This window comes from Pleurodeles waltl, chromosome 2_2, assembly GCF_031143425.1.
Source record: "Pleurodeles waltl isolate 20211129_DDA chromosome 2_2, aPleWal1.hap1.20221129, whole genome shotgun sequence".
NCBI lineage: Eukaryota > Metazoa > Chordata > Amphibia > Caudata > Salamandridae > Pleurodeles > Pleurodeles waltl.
In genome coordinates, this window is record NC_090439.1 from 1,186,777,047 (window position 1) to 1,186,801,311 (window position 24,265).

Below are 24,265 nucleotides of genomic sequence, written 5' to 3' on the forward strand. Positions count from 1 at the left end.
CTTCTGACTCTGTAATGCATTTCATAAAGTGCCCTCCCACTCCAGTTCTGTTCTGAGCTTTGTAAAATGAATTACGACGATAGTACCGTGTGGTTAACCAGAGCTTTTGTTGCATTGTTACGTAACGCCTCACATCTGCTTTAACTTTTTAGCGAGTACCACAAGTTTATTGATTTCTTGTTGAGACTTCTAATTCTTATTGTGTTATGGTGCTTGTCTTCTGTTGTGTTCTGTGCTTTACAGTATTTCATTACTGTTTACATTGTAAGATAACGTGTTGTGAACACACAGCCCTGGCTGTACAGCTATACTTCATTGTTAATGTTCTACCTGTGCCGCACCCCACCCACACTGCCCCTTGTCTGTGCCCTAAGCCTTGTGATACGCCCTCACATATACTCCAGAGGGACAGGGATGAGTAACACCCACTTTCCTGATGTGGACCTAGTACAGCTCTCATCCTTCGAGAGCACCTACTGGCTGCTGGAAAGGTGGCCTCACAACCTGTTTTCCTGAAAATCTAATACTCAAATCTACTCTATTTATTTCCATTTCCAAAGCTGCCATAAATGCACTGAATGTGGAGCCAGATGAATTTACCATCAGCTAACTAGCATTCAACATTATTCATCCCTGGGGTGCAGCATCAGCGGATATCCTTCTGTGATCTTCTTCGTGTTGTCTTCTGTGATCTTCTTTGTGTTGCCTTCTGTGATCTTCTTCGTGTTGTCTTCTGTGATCTTCTTCGTGTTGCCTTCTGTGATCTTCTTCGTGTTGTCTTCTGTGATCTTCTTGGTGTTGCCTTCTGTGATCTTCTTCGCGTTGCCTTCTGTGATCTTCTTTATGTTGCCTTCTGTGATCTTCTTGGTGTTGTCTTCTGTGATCTTCTTGGTGTTGCCTTCTGTGATCTTCTTCGTGTTGCCTTCTGTGAACTTCTTTGTGTTGCCTTCTGTGATCTTCTTCGTGTTGCCTTCTGTGATCTTCTTGGTGTTGTCTTCTGTGATCTTCTTCGTGTTGCCTTCTGTGATCTTCTTTGTGTTGCCTTCTGTGATCTTCTTCGTGTTGCCTTCTGTGATCTTCTTCGTGTTGTCTTCTGTGATCTTCTTCGTGTTGCCTTCTGTGATCTTCTTCGCGTTGCCTTCTGTGATCTTCTTTGTGTTGCCTTCTGTGATCTCCTTCATGTTGCCTTCTGTGATCCTTTTCATGTTGTCCTCTGTGATTTTCCTGCATAGATATTATTACACCTGGTTATAAGCCATTTAGCAAAGAATCATTAAACATAATATGTATCGTGCAGTGAAGCCACCAACTCTCCGGTGTACAGTGTTGCTGTCGCCTCACTGCTCTCTGGGTGGGTCAAGCTTCTTTTTTTCTCAAATAAAAAAATAAAAGAAATTACTTGAAAACAAAGAAGTCTTTTACAGCACGAAGAACACAAACTTAATTTGTTTCTAACAGGGTTGTGCTCCCATTTTGTTAAGCAATAAGTGAAATATACACAAGAGACAATGCAGATCTCAACCCAAACTTTAGCAAGTGATTTGAGAAGTGGTGAAGTTGTCTTAGATACAGGAAGGCTTGTGCTTCTTGTGATGACATGGTTGCATGTGATTAGCCTCCATCATCACCCTCTGCTGTTACTCTCCCACGCACCCACTGTGTAGGAAAGTACCATCTTGCCTGGCATGTTACCCCCATATTTCACCGTATATATGTTGTTTTAGTTGTATGTGTCACTGGGACCCTGCCAGCCAGGGCCCCAGTGCTCATAAGTGTGCCCTGTATGTGTTCCCTGTGTGATGCCTAACTGTCTCACTGAGGCTCTGCTAACCAGAACCTCAGTGGTTATGCTCTCTCTTTGCTTTCCAAATTGTCACTATAAGGCAAGTGACCAATTTCACCAATTCACATTGGCATACTGGAACACCCTTACAATTCCCTAGTATATGGTACTAAGGTACCCAGGGTATTGGGGTTCCAGGAGATCCCTATGGGCTGCAGCATTTCTTTTGCCACCCATAGGGAGCTCTGACAATTCTTACACAGGCCTGCCACTGCAGCCTGAGTGAAATAATGCACACATTATTTCACAGCCATTTTCACTGCACTTAAGTAACTTATAAGTCACCTATATGTCTAACCTTTACCTGGTAAAGGTTAGGTGCAAAGTTACTTAGTGTGTGGGCACCCTGGCACTAGCCAAGGTGCCCCCACATAGTTCAGGGCAAATTCCCCGGACTTTGTGAGTCACTACCTATGTGTAGCTTCACAATCGTAACTCCGAATATGGCAGTGAACATGTCTAAGATCATGGAATTGCCCCCTCTATGCCATCCTGGCATTGTTGGCACAATCCCATGATCCCACGGGTATCTAGCACAGACCCGGGTACTGCCAAACTGCCTTTTCAGGGGTTTCACTGCAGCTGCTGCTGCTGCCAACCCCTCAGACAGGTTTCTGCCCTCCTGGGGTCCAGCCAGGCTTGGCCCAGGAAGGCAGAACAAAGGACTTCCTCAGAGAGAGGGTGTTACACCCTCTCCCTTTGGAAAAAGGTGTTAAGGCAGGGGAGGAGTAGCCTCCCCCAGCCTCTGGAAATGCTTTCATGGGCACAGATGGTGCCCATTTCTGCATAAGCCAGTCTACACCAGTTCAGGGACCCCTCAGCCCTGCTTTGGCGCGAAACTGGACAAAGAAAAGGGGAGTGACCACTCCCCTGACCTGCACCTCCCCTGGGAGGTGCCCAGAGCTCCTCCAGTGTGCTCCAGACCTCTACCATCTTGGAAACAGAGGTGCTGCTGGCACACTGGACTGCTCTGAGTGGCCAGGGCCAGCAGGTGACGCCAGAGACTCCTTCTGATAGGCTCCTTTAGGTGTTGCTAGCCTATCCTCTCTCCTAAGTAGCCAAACCCTCTTTTCTGGCTATTTAGGGTCTCTGCTTTGGGGAATTCCTTAGATAACGAATGCAAGAGCTCATCAGAGTTCCCCTGCATCTCTCTCTTCACCTTCTGCCAAGGAATCGACTGCTGACCGCGCTGGAAGCCTGCAAAACTGCAACAAAGTAGCAAAGACGATTACTGCACCTCTGTAACGCTGATCCTGCCGCCTTCTCTACTGTTTTCCTGGTGGTGCATGCTGTGGGGGTAGTCTGCCTCCTCTCTGCACTAGAAAGTCCGAAGAAATCTCCCGTGGGTCGACGGAATCGTCCCCCTGCAACCGCAGGCACCAAAGAACTGCATCACCGGTCCCCTGGGTCTCCTCTCAGCACGACGAGCGAGGTCCCTTGAATCCAGCAACTCTGTCCAAGTGACTCCCACAGTCCAGTGACTCTTCAGTCCAAGTTTGGTGGAGGTAAGTCCTTGCCTCCCCACGCCAGACTGCATTGCTGGGAACCACGTCTTTTGCAGCTACTCCGGCCTCTGTGCACTTCCGGCGGAAATCCTTTGTGCACAGCCTAGCCTTGGTCCACGGCACTCTAACCTGCATTGCACGACCTCCTAAGTTGTCCTCCGGCGGCGTGGGACTCCTTTGTGCAACTTTGGGTGAGCACCGTTTCACTCCTCTTTGTAGTGCCTGTTCAGGCACTTCTGTGGGTGCTGCCTGCTTCTGAGAGGGCTCCTTGTCTTGCTGGGCGCCCCTTCTGTCCCCTGACGCAATTGGCGACATCCTGGTCCCTCCTGGGCCACAGCAGCATCCAAAAACCCTAACTGCATGATTTGAAGCTAGCAAGGCTTGTTGGTGGTCTTTCTCCAGGAAAACACTTCTGCACGACTCTCCATGGCGTGGGGCATTCATCTTCCAAAGGGAAAGTTTCTAGCCCTTGTCGTTCCTGCAGAATCCTCAGCTTCTACTGTCCAGTAGCAGCTTCTTTGCACCCACAGCTGGCATTTCCTGGGCATCTGCCCATCTCCGACTTGCTTGTGACTTTTGGACTTGGTCCCCTTGTTCCACAGGTACCCTCGTTTGGAAATCCATCGTTGTTGCATTGTTGTTTTGTGTCTTTCCTGCAGAATTCCCCTATCACGACTTCTGTGCTCTTTGGGGAACTTTAGTGCACTTTGCACTTACTTTTCAGGGTCTTGGGGTGGGCTATTTTTCTAACCCTCACTGTTTTCTTACAGTCCCAGTGACCCTCTACAAGGTCACATAGGTTTGGGGTCCATTCGTGGTTCTCATTCCACTTTTGGAGTATATGGTTTGTGTTGCCCCTATCCCTATGAGTCCCCATTGCATCCTTTTAACTATACATTGTTTGCACTGTTTTCTAAGACTATACTGCATATTTTTGGTATTGTGTACATACATCTTGTGTATATTTGCTATCCTCATACTGAGGGTACTTACTGAGATACTTTGGCATATTGTCATAAAAATAAAGTACCTTTATTTTTAGTATATCTGTGTATTGTGTTTTCTTATGATAGTGTGCAAGTGACACTAGTGGTACTGTAGGAGCTTCACTCGTCTCCTAGTTCAGCCTAAGCTGCTCTGCTAAGCTACCATTATCTATCAGCCTAAGCTGCTAGACACCCTATACACTAATAAGGGATACCTAGGCCTGGTGCAAGGTGTAAGTACCCCTTGGTACTCACTACAAGCCAGTCCAGCCTCCTACATTGGTTGTGCAGCGGTGGGATAAGTACTTTGCAACTACTTACCACTTTTGTCATTGTACTTTTCATAAGAGAAAAATATACAAAACAAGTTTAGTGTATGTACACCTAACCAAAAAGTTTTGCTTTTCTTCTCTCACTTATTTTCAAAGTGCTGAAAAGTACCTCTAACTTTCTAAAAAGTTCTTAAAAAGTTTTAAAAGTTTTTTTCTGTTCCTTAAAAAGTTCTGAAAACGTTTTCTTTCTTTTTCTGTCCCTTAAACCTTTTCTATCTTGTCTGGTACAGGCCAAACTCTTGATCTGGCCAGCACAACTTATGACAACCTTAGCTGGAAGGACGTAAGGAGTCTCTGTGTAGATAGAGGTTTAGGGGTAGGGAAGAATCCCTCAAGACAACTGTTAGTTAATATGCTCATTGAACAAGATAAGACATTAGGTGGCACTTCTGGTGAGAAATTAGCTGATGGTTCCCATTCTGATTCTGGGGCACCCCTAGCAAAAGATTTGAGAGGGAATCTTTCCAACCTGCCCCTTAGCAGGCCACCTAGCAGGGCTGGTAATTATGTGAGTTCTCATCACAGTATAGAGATTACTCCCTTAGGCCAGGTTGTTAGAGTGCCATCTGTTAGGGACAGGTCTCCCTCTGTTCATTCACACCATTCTTCTGGGTCAAGGCATGCCCAACCCACCCACCCTGATGACAGAGTGTTAGAAAGGGAACTCAATAGATTGAGAGTGGAAGAGTCCAGGCTGAAGCTTAAAAAGCAACAGCTGGATCTAGACAGGGAAGCATTTGACTTAGAAAAAGAACGGCAGAGGTTGGGGTTTGGACCCCATGGTGGCAGCAGCAGTATTCCCCATAGTCATCCTGCAAAAGAGCATGATACCAGGAATCTGCATAAGATTGTTCCCCCTTACAAGGAGGGGGATGACATTAACAAGTGGTTTGCTGCACTTGAGAGGGCCTGTGTTGTACAGGATGTCCCACAAAGGCAGTGGGCTGCTATCCTATGGCTATCATTTAGTGGAAAGGGTAGGGATAGGCTCCTTACTGTGAAAGAAAGTGATGCCAATAATTTTACAGTTCTTAAGAATGCACTCCTGGATGGTTATGGCTTAACCACTGAACAGTACAGGATGAAGTTCAGAGAGACCAAAAAGGAGTCTTCACAAGACTGGGAAGACTTTGTTGACCATTCAGTGAAGGCCTTGGAGGGGTGGTTACATGGCAGTAAAGTTACTGATTATGAAAGCCTGTATAACTTAATCCTGAGAGAGCATATTCTTAATAATTGTGTGTCTGATTTGTTGCACCAGTACTTGGTGGACTCTGATCTGACCTCTCCCCAAGAATTGGGAAAGAAGGCAGACAAATGGGTCAGAACAAGGGTGAACAGAAAAGTTCATACAGGGGGTGACAAAGATGGCAATAAGAAGAAGGATGGTAAGTCTTCTGACAAGGGTGGGGACAAATCTAAAAATGAGTCTTCATCAGGCCCACAAAAACACTCTGATGGGGGTGGTGGGCCCAAATCCTCTTCAAATCAAAACAAAGAAAAGAAACCATGGTGCTATTTATGTAAAATAAAAGGCCATTGGACAACAGATCCCAGTTGTCCAAAGAAAAGCACCAAGCCTCCTACCACTACAACCCCTACTGCTACACCTAGTGTCCCTACTAATAGCAGTGGTGGTGGGAGCAAACCTACTAATAGCCAATCCAAGGGAGTAGCTGGGCTCACTAGTGGTAACTTAGTTGGGGTTGGTCTGATTAGGGAGACCACAGAGGCTGTGTTAGTCTCTGAGGGGGCCATTGATTTGGCCACCTTGGTTGCTTGCCCCCTTAACATGGATAAGTACAAGCAACTACCCCTAATACATGGTGTTGAGGTGCAGGCCTACAGGGACACTGGTGCCAGTGTTACAATGGTAATAGAGAAACTGGTCCACCCTGAACAACACCTACTTGGTCACCAGTACCAAGTAACCGATGCTCATAACAACACCCTTAGCCACCCCATGGCTGTTGTGAATCTCAACTGGGGGGGGGTTACTGGCCCAAAGAAAGTTGTGGTTGCCTCAGATTTACCTGTAGACTGTCTATTAGGAAATGACTTAGAGACATCAGCTTGGGCAGAAGTGGAGTTGGAGGCTCATGCAGCAATGCTGGGCATTCCAGGGTATATTTTTGCTTTAACCAGGGCTCAGGCCAAAAAGCAAAAAGGACAGGGTGACTTGGATCCTGGAAGAATGGACCAAGTGCTCCCTAAAGCTAGGATTAGCAAAGGACAATCACTACCTACTAACCCTCCCTCTACAGTGGATTCTACTTCTGAGGAAGAAGAATTTCCACCCTGTACAGAACCTATACCAGAGGAAGTGGAAGCAGACACTGCTGAGCTTTTGGGTGAAGGGGTGCCTGCCAGGGAGGAGCTGAGTGTGGCACAGCATACCTGTCCCACACTAGAGGGTCTAAGACAGCAAGCTGTCAAACAAGCAAATGGGGATGTCAGTGACTCTCACAGAGTTTTCTGGGAAGACAACCTCTTGTACACTGAAGCAAGGGATCCAAAACCTGGAGCTGCCAGGAGATTGGTGATTCCTCAGGAGTAGAGAAAGTTCCTCCTAACTCTTGCTCACGACATTCCCTTAGCTGGACATTTGGGGCAAATGAAAACTTGGGACAGGCTTGTTCCCTTGTTTCATTGGCCTAGAATGTCAGAGGACACAAAGGAATTTTGTAAGTCCTGTGGAACCTGTCAAGCCAGTGGCAAGACAGGTGGCACTCCAAAGGCACCCCTTATTCCACTGCCTGTGGTTGGGGTTCCCTTTGAAAGGGTAGGGGTTGACATAGCTGGCCCCCTTGACCCTCCTACTGCTTCAGGCAATAGGTTTATCTTCGTAGTAGTGGACCATGCCACCAGATATCCTGAAGCAATTCCTCTAAGGACCACTACAGCTCCTGCAGTGGCAAAGGCCCTCCTGGGAATCTTTTCCAGGGTGGGCTTCCCAAAAGAGGTGGTATCAGACAGGGGAAGCAATTTCATGTCTGCTTACTTAAAGGCCATGTGGAAGGAGTGTGGTGTGACATACAAGTTCACTACACCCTATCATCCTCAAACAAATGGACTGGTGGAGAGATTTTACCATGCCTCATTTTTGCTTATAGGGAGGTACCCCAGAAAGGAGTGGGCTTCAGACCCTTTGAACTCCTATTTGGTCACCCTGTGAGAGATCCTCTAACACTTGTTGAGGAGGGTTGGGAACAACCTTTAAAAGCTCCAAAGCAAGACATAGTGGACTATGTACTTGGCCTCAGATCAAGGATTGCTGAGTACATGAAAAAGGCCAGTAAAAACCTTCAGGCCAGCCAAGAGCTCCAGAAGCAATGGCATGATCAGAAGGCTGTTTTGGTTCAGTACCAACCAGGGCAGAAAGTGTGGGTCTTGGAGCCTGTGTCCCCAAGAGCACTCCAAGACAAATGGAGTGGACCCCACATAATTGTTGAAAAGAAGGGTGAAGTCACCTACTTAGTTGACTTAGGCACTGCCAGGAGTCCCCTTAGGGTGCTCCATGTCAATCGCCTGAAACCCTACTATGACAGGGCTGATCTCACCCTGCTCATGGCAACTGATGAGGGACAGGAAGAAGAGAGTGACCCTCTCCCTGATCTCTTCTCTTCCACAGAACAAGATGCTCTAGTGGAAGGTGTTGTACTGGCAGATTGTCTTACGGCTGAGCAGAAAGACCACTGCATAAATCTCCTGGGTCAGTTTTCTGAACTCTTCTCTACTGTGCCAGGTACCACTTCTTGGTGTGAGCACACTATAGATACTGGAGACAGCTTGCCTGTCAAAAGTAAGATCTATAGGCAGCCTGACCATGTCAGAGACTGCATAAAGCAAGAGGTGCAGAAAATGTTAGAACTGGGAGTGGTTGAGCACTCTGAAAGTCCATGGGCCTCTCCTGTGGTACTTGTACCAAAACCTCATTCCAAGGATGGAAAGAAGGAAATGCGGTTTTGTGTAGACTACAGAGGTCTCAACCAGGTAACCAAAACTGATGCTCATCCTATACCCAGGGCTGATGAGCTCATAGATACACTGGCATCTGCCAAGTATCTAAGCACTTTTGACTTGACTGCAGGGTATTGGCAGATCAAATTATCAGAAGATGCATAAGCTAAAACTGCATTTTCAACCATTGGAGGCCATTACCAATTAACAGTAATGCCTTTTGGATTGAAAAATGCACCTGCCACTTTTCAAAAGTTGGTGAATACAGTCCTGCAAGCATATCTGGACGATATAGCTGTCTTTAGCTCCAGCTGGGATGATCACCTGGTCCACCTATGGAAAGTTTTAGAGGCCCTGCAAAAGGCAGGCCTCACTATCAAGGCTTCAAAGTGCCAGATAGGGCAGGGGAAGGTGGTTTATCTGGGACACCTGGTAGGTGGAGAACAGATTGCACCACTTCAGGGGAAAATCCAAACTATTATAGATTGGGTTCCCCCTACTACTCAGACTCAGGTGAGAGCCTTTTTAGGCCTCACTGGGTACTATAGGAGGTTCATAAAGAACTATGGCTCCATTGCAGCCCCTCTTAATGACCTCACTTCAAAGAAAATGCCTAAAAAGGTATTATGGACAGCAAACTGTCAGAAAGCTTTTGAGGAGCTGAAGCAGGCCATGTGCTCTGCACCTGTCCTGAAAAGCCCCTGTTACTCCAAGAAATTAATTGTCCAAACTGATGCATCTGAATTAGGGGTAGGGACAGTCTTATCACAACTTAATTCTGAGGGTCAGGATCAACCTGTTGCTTTTATTAGCAGGAGGTTGACCCCTAGAGAAAAGTGTTGGTCTGCCATAGAGAGGGAGGCCTTTGCTGTGGTCTGGGCACTGAAGAAGTTGAGGCCATACCTGTTTTGCACTCACTTCATTGTTCAGACAGACCACAAACCTCTACTTTGGCTAAAACAAATGAAAGGTGAAAATCCTAAATTGTTGAGGTGGTCCATATCCCTGCAGGGAATGGACTATACAGTGGAACATAGACCTGGTAGTACCCACTCCAATGCAGATGGACTCTCCAGATATTTCCACTTAGACAATGAAGACCCATCAGGTGATGACTAGTCTTATTGTCCTTTGTTTGGGGGGGGGGGGTGGGGTTGTGTAGGAAAGTACCATCTTGCCTGGCATGTTACCCCCATTTTTCACTGTATATATGTTGTTTTAGTTGTATGTGTCACTGGGACCCTGCCAGTCAGGGCCCCAGTGCTCATAAGTGTGCCCTGAATGTGTTACCTGTGTTATGACTAACTGTCTCACTGAGGATCTGCTATCCAGAACCTCAGTGGATATGCTCTCTCATTTCTTTCAAATTGTCACTAACAGGCTAGTGACCAATTTCACCAATTTACATTGGCATACTGGAACACCCTTATAATTCCCTAGTATATGGTACTAAGGTACCCAGGGTATTGGGGTTCCAGGAGATCCCTATGGGCTGCAGCATTTCTTTTGCCACCCATAGGGAGCTCTGACAATTCTTACACAGGCCTGCCACTGCAGCCTGAGTGAAATAATGCACACATTATTTCACAGCCATTTTCACTGCACTTAAGTAACTTATACGTCACCTATATGTCTAACCTTTACCTGGTAAAGGTTAGGTGCAAAGTTACTTAGTGTGTGGGCACCCTGGCACTAGCCAAGGTTCCCCCACATAGTTCATGGCAAATTCCCTGGACTTTGTGAGTGCGGGGACACCCTTACACGCGTGCACTACATATAGGTCACTACCTATATGTAGCTGCACAATGGTAACTCCGAATATGGCCATGTAACATGTCTAAGATCATGGAATTGCCCCCTGTATGCCATCCTGGCATTGTTGGCACAATCCCATGATCCCACGGGTCTCTAGCACAGACCCGGGTACTTCCAAACTGCCTTTTCAGGGGTTTCACTGCAGCTGCTGCTGCTGTCAACCCCTCAGACAGGTTTCTGCCCTCCTGGGGTCCAGCCAGGCTTGGCCCAGGAAGGCAGAACAAAGGACTTCCTCAGAGAGAGGGTGTTACACCCTCTCCCTTTGGAAAAAGGTGTTAAGGCAGGGGAGGAGTAGCCTCCCCCAGCCTCTGGAAATGCTTTCCTGGGCACAGATGGTGCCCATTTCTGCATAAGCCAGTCTACACCGGTTCAGGGACCCCTCAGCCCTGCTCTGGCGCGAAACTGGACAAAGGAAAGTGGAGTGACCACTCCCCTGACCTGCACCTCCCCAGGGAGGTGCCCAGAGCTCCTCCAGTGTGCTCTAGGCCTCTGCCATCTTGGAAACAGAGGTGCTGCTGGCACACTGGACTGCTCTGAGTGGCCAGGCCCAGCAGGTGACGTCAGAGACTCCTTCTGATAGGCTCCTTTAGGTGTTGCTAGCCTATCCTCTCTCCTAAGTAGCCAAACCCCCTTTTCTGGCTATTTAGGATCTCTGCTTTGGGGAATTCCTTAGATAACGAATGCAAGAGCTCATCAGAGTTCCTCTGCATCTCTCTCTTCACCTTCTGCCAAGGAATCGACTGCTGACTGTGAGAAGGTAGCCTCTTTCTAGCCTTGTTACCCCCACTTTTGGCCTGTTTGTGAGTGTATGTCAGGGTGTTTGTCACTGTTTTCACTGTCTCACTGGGATCCTGATAGCCAGGCCTCAGTGATCATAGTGAAAACACTATGTTTTCAGTATGGTTGTTATGTGTCACTGGGATCCTGCTGGTCAGGACCCCAGTGCTCATAGGTTTGTGGCCTATATGTATGTGTCACTGGGACCCTGTCACACAGGGCCCCAGTGCTCATAGGTGTGCATGTATATGTTCCCTGTGTGGTGCCTAACTGTCTCACTGAGGCTCTGCTAACCAGAACCTCAGTGGTTATGCTCTCTCATTACTTTCAAATTGTCACTAACAGGCTAGTGACCAATTTTACCAATTTACATTGGCTTACTGGAACACCCTTATAATTCCCTAGTATATGGTACTGAGGTACCCAGGGTATTGGGGTTCCAGGAGATCCCTATGGGCTGCAGCATTTCTTTTGCCACCCATAGGGAGCTCTGACAATTCTTACACAGGCCTGCCACTGCAGCCTGAGTGAAATAACGTCCACGTTATTTCACAGCCATTTTACACTGCACTTAAGTAACTTATAAGTCACCTATATGTCTAACCTTTACCTGGTAAAGGTTAGGTGCAAAGTTACTTAGTGTGAGGGCACCCTGGCACTAGCCAAGGTGCCCCCACCTTGTTCAGAGACAATTCCCTGAACTTTGTGAGTGCGGGGACACCATTACACGCGTGCACTACATATAGGTCACTACCTATATGTAGCTTCACAATGGTAACTCCGAATATGGCCATGTAACATGTCTATGATCATGGAATTGCCCCCTCTATGCCATCCTAGCATAGTTGGCACAATCCCATGATCCCAGTGGTCTGTAGCACAGACCCTGGTACTGCCAAACTGCCCTTCCTGGGGTTTCACTGCAGCTGCTGCTGCTGCCAACCCCTCAGACAGGCATCTGCCCTCCTGGGGTCCAGCCAGGCCTGGCCCAGGATGGCAGAACAAAGAACTTCCTCTGAGAGAGTGTGTGACACCCTCTCCCTTTGGAAAATGGTGTGAAGGCAGGGGAGGAGTAGCCTCCCCCAGCCTCTGGAAATGCTTTCTTGGGCACAGATGTGCCCAATTCTGCATAAGCCAGTCTACACCGGTTCAGGGACCCCTTAGCCCCTGCTCTGGCGCGAAACTGGACAAAGGAAAGGGGAGTGACCACTCCCCTGACCTGCACCTCCCCTGGGAGGTGTCCAGAGCTCCTCCAGTGTGCTCCAGACCTCTGCCATCTTGGAAACAGAGGTGCTGCTGGCACACTGGACTGCTCTGAGTGGCCAGTGCCACCAGGTGACGTCAGAGACTCCTGCTGATAGGCTCCTTCAGGTGTTAGTAGCCTATCCTCTCTCCTAGGTAGCCAAACCCTCTTTTCTGGCTATTTAGGGTCTCTGTCTCTGGGGAAACTTTAGATAACGAATGCAAGAGCTCATCCGAGTTCCTCTGCATCTCTCTCTTCACCTTCTGATAAGGAATCGACTGCTGACCGCGCTGGAAGCCTGCAAACCTGCAACATAGTAGCAAAGATGACTACTGCAACTCTGTAACGCTGATCCTGCCGCCTTCTCGACTGTTTTCCTGCTTGTGCATGCTGTGGGGGTAGCCTGCCTCCTCTCTGCACCAGAAGCTCCGAAGAAATCTCCTGTGGGTCGACGGAATCTTCCCCCTGCAACCGCAGGCACCAAAAAGCTGCATCACCGGTCCCTTGGGTCTCCTCTCAGCACGACGAGCGAGGTCCCTCGAATCCAGCGACTCTGTCCAAGTGACCCCCACATTCCAGTGACTCTTCAGCCCAAGTTTGGTGGAGGTAAGTCCTTGCCTCACCTCGCTGGGCTGCATTGCTGGGAACCGCGACTTTGCAGCTACTCCGGCCCCTGTGCACTTCCGGCAGAAATCCTTTGTGCACAGCCAAGCCTGGGTCCACGGCACTCTAACCTGCATTGCACGACTTTCTAAGTTGGTCTCCGGCAACGTGGGACTCCTTTGTGCAACTTTGGCGAGCACCATTTCACGCATCCTCGTAGTGCCTGTTTCTGGCACTTCTCCGGGTGCTACCTGCTTTAGTGAGGGCTCTTTGTCTTGCTCGACGTCCCGTCTCTCTTCAGGTCCAATTTGCGACCTCCTGGTCCCTCCTGGGCCCCAGCAGCGTCCAAAAACGCCAAACGCACGATTTGCAACTAGCAAGGCTTGTTGGCGTTCTTCCGGCGGGAAAACACTTCTGCACAACTCTCCAAGGCGAGCGGGATCCGTCCACCAAAGGGGAAGTCTTTAGCCCTTTTCGTTCCTGCAGAAACCTCAGCTTCTTTTGTCCAGTAGAAGCTTCTTTGCACCCGCAGCTGGCATTTCCTGGGCATCTGCCCATCTCCGACTTGCTTGTGACTTTTGGATTTGGTCCCCTTGTTCCACAGGTACCCTAGATTGGAAATCCACAGTTGCTGCATTGCTGGTTTGTGTCTTTCCTGCATTATTCCTCTAACACGACTACTTTGTCCTTAGGGGAACTTTAGTGCACTTTGCACTCACTTTTCAGGGTCTTGGGGAGGGTTATTTTTCTAACTCTCACTATTTTCTAATAGTCCCAGCGACCCTCTACAAGGTCACATAGGTTTGGGGTCCATTCGTGGTTCGCATTCCACTTTTGGAGTATATGGTTTGTGTTGCCCCTATCCCTATGTTTCCCCATTGCATCCTATTGTAACTATACATTGTTTGCACTGTTTTCTAAGACTATACTGCATATTTTTGCTATTGTGTATATATATCTTGTGTATATTTCCTATCCTCTCACTGAGGGTACACTCTAAGATACTTTGGCATATTGTCATAAAAATAAAGTACCTTTATTTTTAGTATAACTGTGTATTGTGTTTTCTTATGATATTGTGCATATGACACTAAGTGGTACTGTAGTAGCTTCACACCTCTCCTAGTTCATCCAAAGCTGCTCTGCTAAGCTACCATTATCTATCAGCCTAAGCTGCTAGACACCCTATACACTAATAAGGGATAACTGGGCCTGGTGCAAGGTGCAAGTACCCCTTGGTACTCGCTACAAGCCAGTCCAGCCTCCTACATTGGTTGTGCAGTGGTGGGATAAGTGCTTGAGACTACTTACCACTCTTGTCATTGTACTTTTCATGAGAGAAAAATATACAAAACAAGGTCAGTGTATATACACATAGCCAAAAAGTTTTGCATTTCCTCTTTTCACTCTTTTCTAAGTGCTGAAAAGTACTCCTAAACTTTCAAAAAGTTCTTAAAAGTTTAAAAAGTTTTTTTCTGTCTTTCCAAAAAATTCTGAAAACTTTTTTCTCTTTTTCTATCACTTTAATTCTCTCTAAAAAAAATGTCTGGCACAGGCCAAAGGGTTGATCTGTCCAAACTTGCATATGACAACCTTAGCTGGAAAAGAGCAAGGAGTCTCTGTATAGAGAGAGGTTTGAGTGTAGGGAAGAATCCTTCCTTGGAACTGTTACTTAACATGCTTAGAGAACAGGATAAGGCCATAGGTGCCCCATCTGTTGAAAAAGTACCTAATAGTTCCCAATCTGATTCAGGGACTCCCCCAGGAAAAGATTCAGGAAAGAAACTTCCTAGCCTGCCCATTACTAGACAATCTAGCATAGATGGTAATGATGATGAGCCACACCAAATAAATAGTGTTGTCTCACATCATAGCAAAAGCATTTATTCTCACCATACTGGTAGTAATGTTTCTGTAAACCAAGCTGTTAGGGTGCCTTCTGTGAGGGACAGGTCTCCTTCTGTTCATTTCCATCATAGCTCTGTTTCTAGAAATGTCCCTCCCACCAACCCTGATGACAGAATGTTAGAGAGGGAACTCAATAAGTTGAGGGTGGAACAAACCAGACTGAAGCTTAAAAAGCAACAGCTGGATTTGGATAGACAGTCTTTTGAATTAGAGAAGGAAAGACAGAAGTTGGGTTTAGATACCCATGGTGGCAGCAGCAGTATTCCCCATAGTCATCCTGCAAAAGAGCATGATTCCAGGAATCTGCACAAGATAGTTCCCCCTTATAAGGAGGGGGATGACATTAACAAGTGGTTTGCTGCACTTGAGAGGGCCTGTGTTGTACAGGATGTCCCTCAAAGGCAGTGGGCTGCTATCCTATGGCTATCATTTAGTGGAAAAGGTAGGGATAGGCTCCTTACTGTGAAAGAAAATGATGCTAATAATTTCCAAGTTCTTAAGAATGCACTCCTGGATGGTTATGGCTTAACCACTGAACAGTACAGGATAAAGTTCAGAGAGACCAAAAAGGAGTCTTCACAAGACTGGGTTGATTTCATTGACCATTCAGTGAAGGCCTTGGAGGGGTGGTTACATGGCAGTAAAGTTACTGATTATGAAAGCCTGTATAACACAATCCTGAGAGAGCATATACTTAATAATTGTGTGTCTGATTTGTTGCACCAGTACCTGGTAGACTCTGATCTGACCTCTCCCCAAGAATTGGGAAAGAAGGCAGACAAATGGGTCAGAACAAGGGTGAACAGAAAAGTTCATACAGGGGGTGACAAAGATGGCAATAAGAAGAAAGATGGTGAAAAATCTCAAGATAAGCATGGGGATAAGGGTAAAACCAAAGATCCCACTTCAAATCTTAAACACTCTTCAGAGGGTGGGGATAAAACAAATTCTTCCTCTTCTTCCCAACCTGCACACATTAAAAAGCCTTGGTGCTTTGTGTGTAAAAATAGAGGCCATAGGCCAGGGGATAAGTCCTGTCCAGGTAAACCCCCTGAGCCTACCACCACTAATACATCAAGCTCTAGTGCCCCTAGCAGTAGTGGTACTAGTGGTGGGACTGCTGGCAACAGTCAAGCAAAGGGTGTAGTTGGGTTCACTTATGGGTCCATAGCAGAAACTGGGGTAGTCAGTCCCAAGACAGTTTCTGTCACACCTAGTGGCACTGGCCTTGCCACACTGGCTGCTTGTCCCCTTACAATGGATAAGTACAGGCAGACAGTTTCAATAAATGGTGTTGAGGCCTTGGCCTACAGGGACACAGGTGCCAGTTTCACTTTGGTGACTGAAAACCTAGTGCCTCCTGAACAACACATCATTGGACAACAGTATAAGATTATTGATGTCCATAACTCCACTAAGTTTCTTCCCTTAGCTATAATTCAGTTTAGTTGGGGTGGAGTTACTGGCCCTAAGCAGGTGGTGGTATCACCTAGCTTACCTGTAGACTGTCTCTTAGGTAATGACCTAGAGGCCTCAGGTTGGGCTGATGTAGAGTTTTATGCCCATGCAGCCATGCTGGGCATCCCTGAGGAATTGTTCCCTCTCATTTCAAGTGAAATGAAAAAGCAAAGGAGAGAAGGCCTGAAAACTCAGGATCCCTCTCCATCAACAGGTAAAAACGGTATCACAGTATCCCCTAACCACCCTACCATTCAGGATACTATTCCTGTGGTGGGAGAAACCTCTCCTGGGGTGGCACCTGTTCCAAGGGAATCATCAGCTGGCAAAGCTGGACTCCCTGAGGTGGAAGTACCTCTCTGTGGGATAACTAACATTGGTGAGAAAAACAGCACCATTTTAGTTAACATGGAGCATTCCTCCAACCCTCCCAGAGAAACTTTAGTGCAGAAACCCTGCACTACCTCACAACACTTAGGACAGCATCCCTGCCCTAGTGTGGAGCTCATAGGACAGCATCCCTGCCCTGCTCCAACTCAAGAGAAACAGCATCCCTGTTCTCTCTTCCAGCCAGATGGACAAAGTTTTTGCCCAGCTATGGCTTTTCTGAGACAGCATCCCTGTCTGGCATTTCCATCACTACAAATAGGTTCAGTGGACAATTCCCACTGCTCTAAACTAAAACTTACTGATAGAAACTCTGAAAATACATCTTCACATTGTTGCTTAGCTAAAAAACTTCAAACAGGGTGGTTTACATCCCCACAGGGAAGTAACCATATAGTGGATGATAAAGGGAGTAACCAGTCTATTGCAGAGCTACTCTCTACTTATCACCACTTAGACAATAAAGTCTCAACTGGCCAAGGTTAGCCTTATTGTCCTTCGTTTGGGGGGGGGGGTTGTGTGAGAAGGTAGCCTCTTTCTAGCCTTGTTACCCCCACTTTTGGCCTGTTTGTGAGTGTATGTCAGGGTGTTTGTCACTGTTTTCACTGTCTCACTGGGATCCTGATAGCCAGGCCTCAGTGATCATAGTGAAAACACTATGTTTTCAGTATGGTTGTTATGTGTCACTGGGATCCTGCTGGTCAGGACCCCAGTGCTCATAGGTTTGTGGCCTATATGTATGTGTCACTGGGACCCTGTCACACAGGGCCCCAGTGCTCATAGGTGTGCATGTATATGTTCCCTGTGTGGTGCCTAACTGTCTCACTGAGGCTCTGCTAACCAGAACCTCAGTGGTTATGCTCTCTCATTACTTTCAAATTGTCACTAACAGGCTAGTGACCAATTTTACCAATTTACATTGGCTTACTGGAACACCCTTATAATTCCCTAGTATATGGTACTGAGGTACCCAGGGTATTGGGGTTCCAGGAGATCCCTATGGGCTGCAGCATTTCTTTTGCCACCCATAGGGAGCTCTGACAATTCTTACACAGGCCTGCCACTGCAGCCTGAGTGAAATAACGTCCACGTTATTTCACAGCCATTTTACACTGCACTTAAGTAACTTATAAGTCACCTATATGTCTAACCTTTACCTGGTAAAGGTTAGGTGCAAAGTTACTTAGTGTGAGGGCACCCTGGCACTAGCCAAGGTGCCCCCACCTTGTTCAGAGCCAATTCCCTGAACTTTGTGAGTGCGGGGACACCATTACACGCGTGCACTACATATAGGTCACTACCTATATGTAGCTTCACAATGGTAACTCCGAATATGGCCATGTAACATGTCTATGATCATGGAATTGCCCCCTCTATGCCATCCTAGCATAGTTGGCACAATCCCATGATCCCAGTGGTCTGTAACACAGACCCTGGTACTGCCAAACTGCCCTTCCTGGGGTTTCACTGCAGCTGCTGCTGCTGCCAACCCCTCAGACAGGCATTTGCCCTCCTGGGGTCCAGCCAGGCCTGGCCCAGGATGGCAGAACAAAGAACTTCCTCTGAGAGAGGGTGTGACACCCTCTCCCTTTGGAAAATGGTGTGAAGGCAGGGGAGGAGTAGCCTCCCCCAGCCTCTGGAAATGCTTTCTTGGGCACAGATGTGCCCAATTCTGCATAAGCCAGTCTACACCGGTTCAGGGACCCCTTAGCCCCTGCTCTGGCGCGAAACTGGACAAAGGAAAGGGGAGTGACCACTCCCCTGACCTGCACCTCCCCTGGGAGGTGTCCAGAGCTCCTCCAGTGTGCTCCAGACCTCTGCCATCTTGGAAACAGAGGTGCTGCTGGCACACTGGACTGCTCTGAGTGGCCAGTGCCACCAGGTGACGTCAGAGACTCCTGCTGATAGGCTCCTTCAGGTGTTAGTAGCCTATCCTCTCTCCTAGGTAGCCAAACCCTCTTTTCTGGCTATTTAGGGTCTCTGTCTCTGGGGAAACTTTAGATAACGAATGCAAGAGCTCATCCGAGTTCCTCTGCATCTCTCTCTTCACCTTCTGATAAGGAATCGACTGCTGACCGCGCTGGAAGCCTGCAAACCTGCAACATAGTAGCAAAGACGACTACTGCAACTCTGTAACGCTGATCCTGCCGCCTTCTCGACTGTTTTCCTGCTTGTCCATGCTGTGGGGGTAGCCTGCCTCCTCTCTGCACCAGAAGCTCCGAAGAAATCTCCCGTGGGTCGACGGAATCTTCCCCCTGCAACCGCAGGCACCAAAAAGCTGCATCACCGGTCCCTTGGGTCTCCTCTCAGCACGACGAGCGAGGTCCCTCGAATCCAGCGACTCTGTCCAAGTGACCCCCACATTCCAGTGACTCTTCAGCCCAAGTTTGGTGGAGGTAAGTCCTTGCCTCACCTCGCTGGGCTACATTGCTGGGAACTGCGACTTTGCAGCTACTCCGGCCCCTGTGCACTTCCGGCGGAAATCCTTTGTGCACAGCCAAGCCTGGGTCCACGGCACTCTAACCTCCATTGCACGACTTTCTAAGTTGGTCTCCGGCGACGTGGGACTCCTTTGTGCAACTTCGGCAAGCACCATTTCACGCATCCTCGTAGTGCCTGTTTCTGGCACTTCTCCGGGTGCTACCTGCTTCCGTGAGGGCTCTTTGTCTTGCTCGACGTCCCCTCTCTTTTCAGGTCCAATTTGCGACCTCCTGGTCCCTCCTGGGTCCCAGCAGCGTCCAAAAACACCAAACGCACGATTTGCAACTAGCAAGGCTTGTTGGCGTCCTTCCGGCGGGAAAACACTTTTGCACGACTCACCAAGGCGAGAGGGATCCGTCCACCAAAGGGGAAGTCTCTAGCCCTTTTCGTTCCTGCAGAAACCTCAGCTTCTTCTGTCCAGTAGAAGCTTCTTTGCACCCGCAGCTGGCATTTCCTGGGCATCTGCCCATCTCCGACTTGCTTGTGACTTTTGGACTTGGTCCCCTTGTTCCACAGGTACCCTAGATTGGAAATCCACAGTTGTTGCATTGCTGGTTTGTGTCTTTCCTGCATTATTCCTCTAACACGACTACTTTGTCCTTAGGGGAACTTTAGTGCACTTTGCACTCACTTTTCAGGGTCTTGGGGAGGGTTATTTTTCTAACTCTCACTATTTTCTAATAGTCCCAGCGACCCTCTACAAGGTCACATAGGTTTGGGGTCCATTCGTGGTTCGCATTCCACTTTTGGAGTATATGGTTTGTGTTGCCCCTATCCCTATGTTTCCCCATTGCATCCTATTGTAACTATACATTGTTTGCACTGTTTTCTAAGACTATACTGCATATTTTTGCTATTGTGTATATATATCTTGTGTATATTTCCTATCCTTTCACTGAGGGTACACTCTAAGATACTTTGGCATATTGTCATAAAAATAAAGTACCTTTATTTTTAGTATAACTGTGTATTGTGTTTTCTTATGATATTGTGCATATGACACTAAGTGGTACTGTAGTAGCTTCACACGTCTCCTAGTTCAGCCAAAGCTGCTCTGCTAAGCTACCATTATCTATCAGCCTAAGCTGCTAGACACCCTATACACTAATAAGGGATAACTGGGCCTGGTGCAAGGTGCAAGTACCCCTTGGTACTCACTACAAGCCTGTCCAGCCTCCTACACTGACCGCGCTGGAAGCCTGCAAAACTGCAACAAAGTAGCAAAGACGACTACTGCAACTCTGTAACGCTGATCCTGCCGTCTTCTCTACTGTTTTCCTGGTGGTGCATGCTGTGGGGTAGTCTGCCTCCTCTCTGCACTAGAAGCTCCGAAGAAATCTCCAGTGGGTCGACGGAATCGTCCCCCTGCAACTGCAGGCACCAAAAAACTGCATCACCGGTCTTCTGGGTCTCCTCTCAGCACAACGAGCGAGGTCCCTTGAATCCAGCAACTCTGTCCAAGTGACTCCCACAGTCCAGTGACTCTTCAGTCCAAGTTTGGTGGAGGTAAGTCCTTGCCTCCCCACGCCAGACTGCATTGCTGGGAACCGCGTCTTTTGCAGCTACTCCGGCCTCTGTGCACTTCCGGCGGAAATCCTTTGTGCACAGTCTAGCCTGGATCCATGGCACTCTAACCTGTATTGCACGACCTCCTAAGTTGTCCTCCGGCAGCGTGGGACTCCTTTGTGCAACTTCGGGTGAGCACCGTTTCACTCCTCTTTGTAGTGCCTGTTCTGGCACTTCTGCGGGTGCCCCCTGCTTCTGAGAGGGTTCTTTATCTTGCTGGGTGCCCCCTCTGTACCCTGACGCAATTGGCGACATCCTGGTCCTTCCTGGGCCACAGCAGCATCCAAAAACCCTTACCACACAATTTGCAGCTAGCAAGGCTTGTTGGCAGTCTTTCTTCAGGAAAACACTTTTGCACGACTCTCCACGGCATGGGGCATCCATCCTCCAAAGGGGAAGTTTCTAGCCCTTGTCATTCCTGCAGAATCCTCAGCTTCTACTGTCCAGTAGCAGCTTCTTTGCACCCACAGCTGGCATTTCCTGGGCATCTGCCCATCTCCGACTTGCTTGTGACTTTTGGTCTTGGTCCCCTTGTTCCACAGGTACCCTCGTTTAGAAATCCATTGTTGTTGCATTGTTGTTTTGTGTCTTTCCTGCAGAATTCCCCTATCACGACTTCTGTGCTCTTTGCGGAACTTTAGTGCACTTTGCACTCACTTTTCAGGGTCTTGGGGTGGGCTATTTTTCTAACCCTCACTGTTTTCTTACAGTCCCAGAGACCCTCTACAAGGTCACATAGGTTTGGGGTCCATTCGTGGTTCGCATTCCACTTTTGGAGTATATGGTTTGTGTTGCCCCTATCCCTATGTGTCCCCATTGCATCCTATTGTAACTATACATTGTTTGCACTGTTTTCTAAGACTATACTGCATATTTTTCGTATTGTGTACATACATCTTGTGTATTTGCTATCCTCATACTGAGGGTACTCACTGAGATACTTTGGCATATTGTCATAAAAATAAAGTACCTTTATTTTTAGTATATCTGTGTATTGTGTTTTCTTATGATATTGTGCAAGTGACACTAGTGGTACTGTAGGAGCTTCACTCGTCTCCTAGTTCAGCCTAAGCTGCTCTGCTAAGCTACCATTATCTATCAGCCTAAGCTGCTAGACACCCTATACACTAATAAGGGATACCTGGGCCTGGTGCAAGGTGTAAGTACCCCTTGGTACTCACTACAAGCCAGTCCAACCTCCTACACACTGCCCCTCTCTTCTCTCCCTCACACTGCCACTGCCCCCTCTCTTCTTGCAATCCCACTGCCCCCTCTCATCCCTTGCTCACACTCCCTGTCTCCTCTCTATACTGCCTGCTCACACATGCCACCGTCCTGTGCTTCTTCACACTGTGCCCTGTTCGTCCTCTTGCCTCCCCTCCCACCTATGGTCACCCCTCCCACTCGCCTCTCTCTCTCTCATATACTCTCTCTCACCCTTCTCTCTCACTCGCTCATGCACTCTCCCTCCCTCTCTCATATGATTGACTTCAGGTCTTTGAGTACATTTTCGGTACTGTGCCTTTTCAAGGTTTCTGTCCCTCAAACCCATGCTCTACTTCTCTTCTTGGGATATTGTCTGCGTACACAGGCACTCCCTCTTTATGTGTCTGTGGCCTACTCCCCCCTTCTTTCTTTCTTTCTCACACATTCTTTCTGCTCCTCTGTATGGAGTACATTTACCACCTTGTGCGCAAACTACCTATCCCCCTCTGTCTTCCTTTCTATCTATATTAAACAAAAATACACTGTTCCAGTAAATATATAGGTAGGAAAAACATTGTCAGGCACTTCTATATATAGGAACTGGAACCCTCACACATCATGTTAGATGTTCCTCATCATAGGGTAGCTCCTCATCAGAAAGGTGCTGCAATATCTGACAGGGCCCACCAAGGGACACTTTGCCGGAAGTCTTAACTGTTGGTATGTGCCACGATGAAAAGCACGTAGGAATAGATTCAAACCTACTGGCAAAGACCAAGAAACAGACAGCTGATTTACTCATGATAGTATAACATCAAGTAGATGTGATCTAGAAAAGCCTATCCTAAATTAGGGAGTAAGCTTCATGGGACAAAGCGAGTTTCGCCATGTGTCACATAGAAAAATCAGTGAACATGCCTTTCTCGGTTGAAGAGTCTACCGACAGTATGCCTAATGCATGGCATCATCAATTTGCCCATTACCACGTTTCGTGTTTCCAGCTTAATTGAACATCTTGCTGTGGGCAGAGAGGAATGGCTATAAGATAGCTACATGAAAGTAGAGTGGGAGTTGCCCTTGCAACATAAATGGTGGTACTTCTAAACAGAGGTCTCCTACAGCGGGAGCGACTGTGAGCCTACTGTTAGACATTCAATAATATGCAAACAGATGTCCCTTCATGACCTTTGTAATGTGGGGGTTGGGAACTTGGCCTGTTGTCAGAATGGTACCGACCCTTTGATAGATCCAGCATCCCATACACTTACAATGGAAGTTTTATGGTCTTGAACCACCACAGCTGTTGAACAATGAGACTAGGAGTTGCCTACACGATCATACTCTCAAAGATTGTAATGTGTTGCCGCCAAGTTACAACACCCCACCCAGCAGAAAGGTGGCCCCACAATGATACGATGGAACAAATATAACCAATGACAAGCTCAGCAGACTGAAGGAGCTACTGTTCAAGTAACAATTCATGTTGACCTCAGCTAGAGAGTCGTGTACTCAACCGATAGCAAGGTCACCGGTTGAGACACAATCCTCATCACATTCCAACTCCGCAAAGCACTCTACAGAGCTGCTATACAGAATAACCAATGCTGCAGGCACTACAGGGATTGTGCAATGCCGTAAGTCTGTCGGGTCTGGATTTGTGTCCCTCTTCCATACCGTTTTCGGACTCATACCTACAGCCATCCATCACTCCCATCAAGTGTGATTTGCAGCTACCCTGTGACTTTGGTATCAATAGCCGAGATACTACTGTGGTTGTACCTGATACTCAGTGGTTGTGGTTTTCCAGCAAAGCAGAGTAATGGATCCACTACATTCAGCCCAGCTGTGCCGTGATCGCATGGTACAGCTCTTTGGAGCTCTGTTTCAGGAGGAACTGGAGCGCAAATGGTCTTTATCATTCCAACCACTTCTATGGTGTGTGCAGCATGTCTTTCTCTGTACATGGTGCCACTTTGAAGATCTACCTATGGTGTGCATCGCCACTGCCTCCTGTGGATCAAGAGCTGCTGATGTCCCCACTGAAGCTCCATTCACGGATGTGCCCCTTGAGACTAATGCTGATTTGCGAGGTCACTTATGAGCCTTCCTTGGCAGATGTCTGGGCCGTCTTTGGCACTATGGATGTTGCTGATCCAGTGGATGTGTCTGCACATGAAGCTGCTGCGCAACACTGC

General features: G+C 47.7%; 1 protein-coding gene across 1 annotated transcript; it reads right to left on the bottom strand.

The window, feature by feature from the left end:
- Window positions 1-623: 623 nt before the first annotated feature.
- On the bottom strand, window positions 624-1,205 carry LOC138279185 (A-kinase anchor protein 5-like). The gene has a single exon (XM_069219388.1). It carries the CDS (start codon window positions 1,203-1,205, stop codon window positions 624-626), a length of 582 nt encoding a protein of 193 aa, XP_069075489.1.
- Between the last annotated feature and the right edge of the window lie 23,060 nt (window positions 1,206-24,265).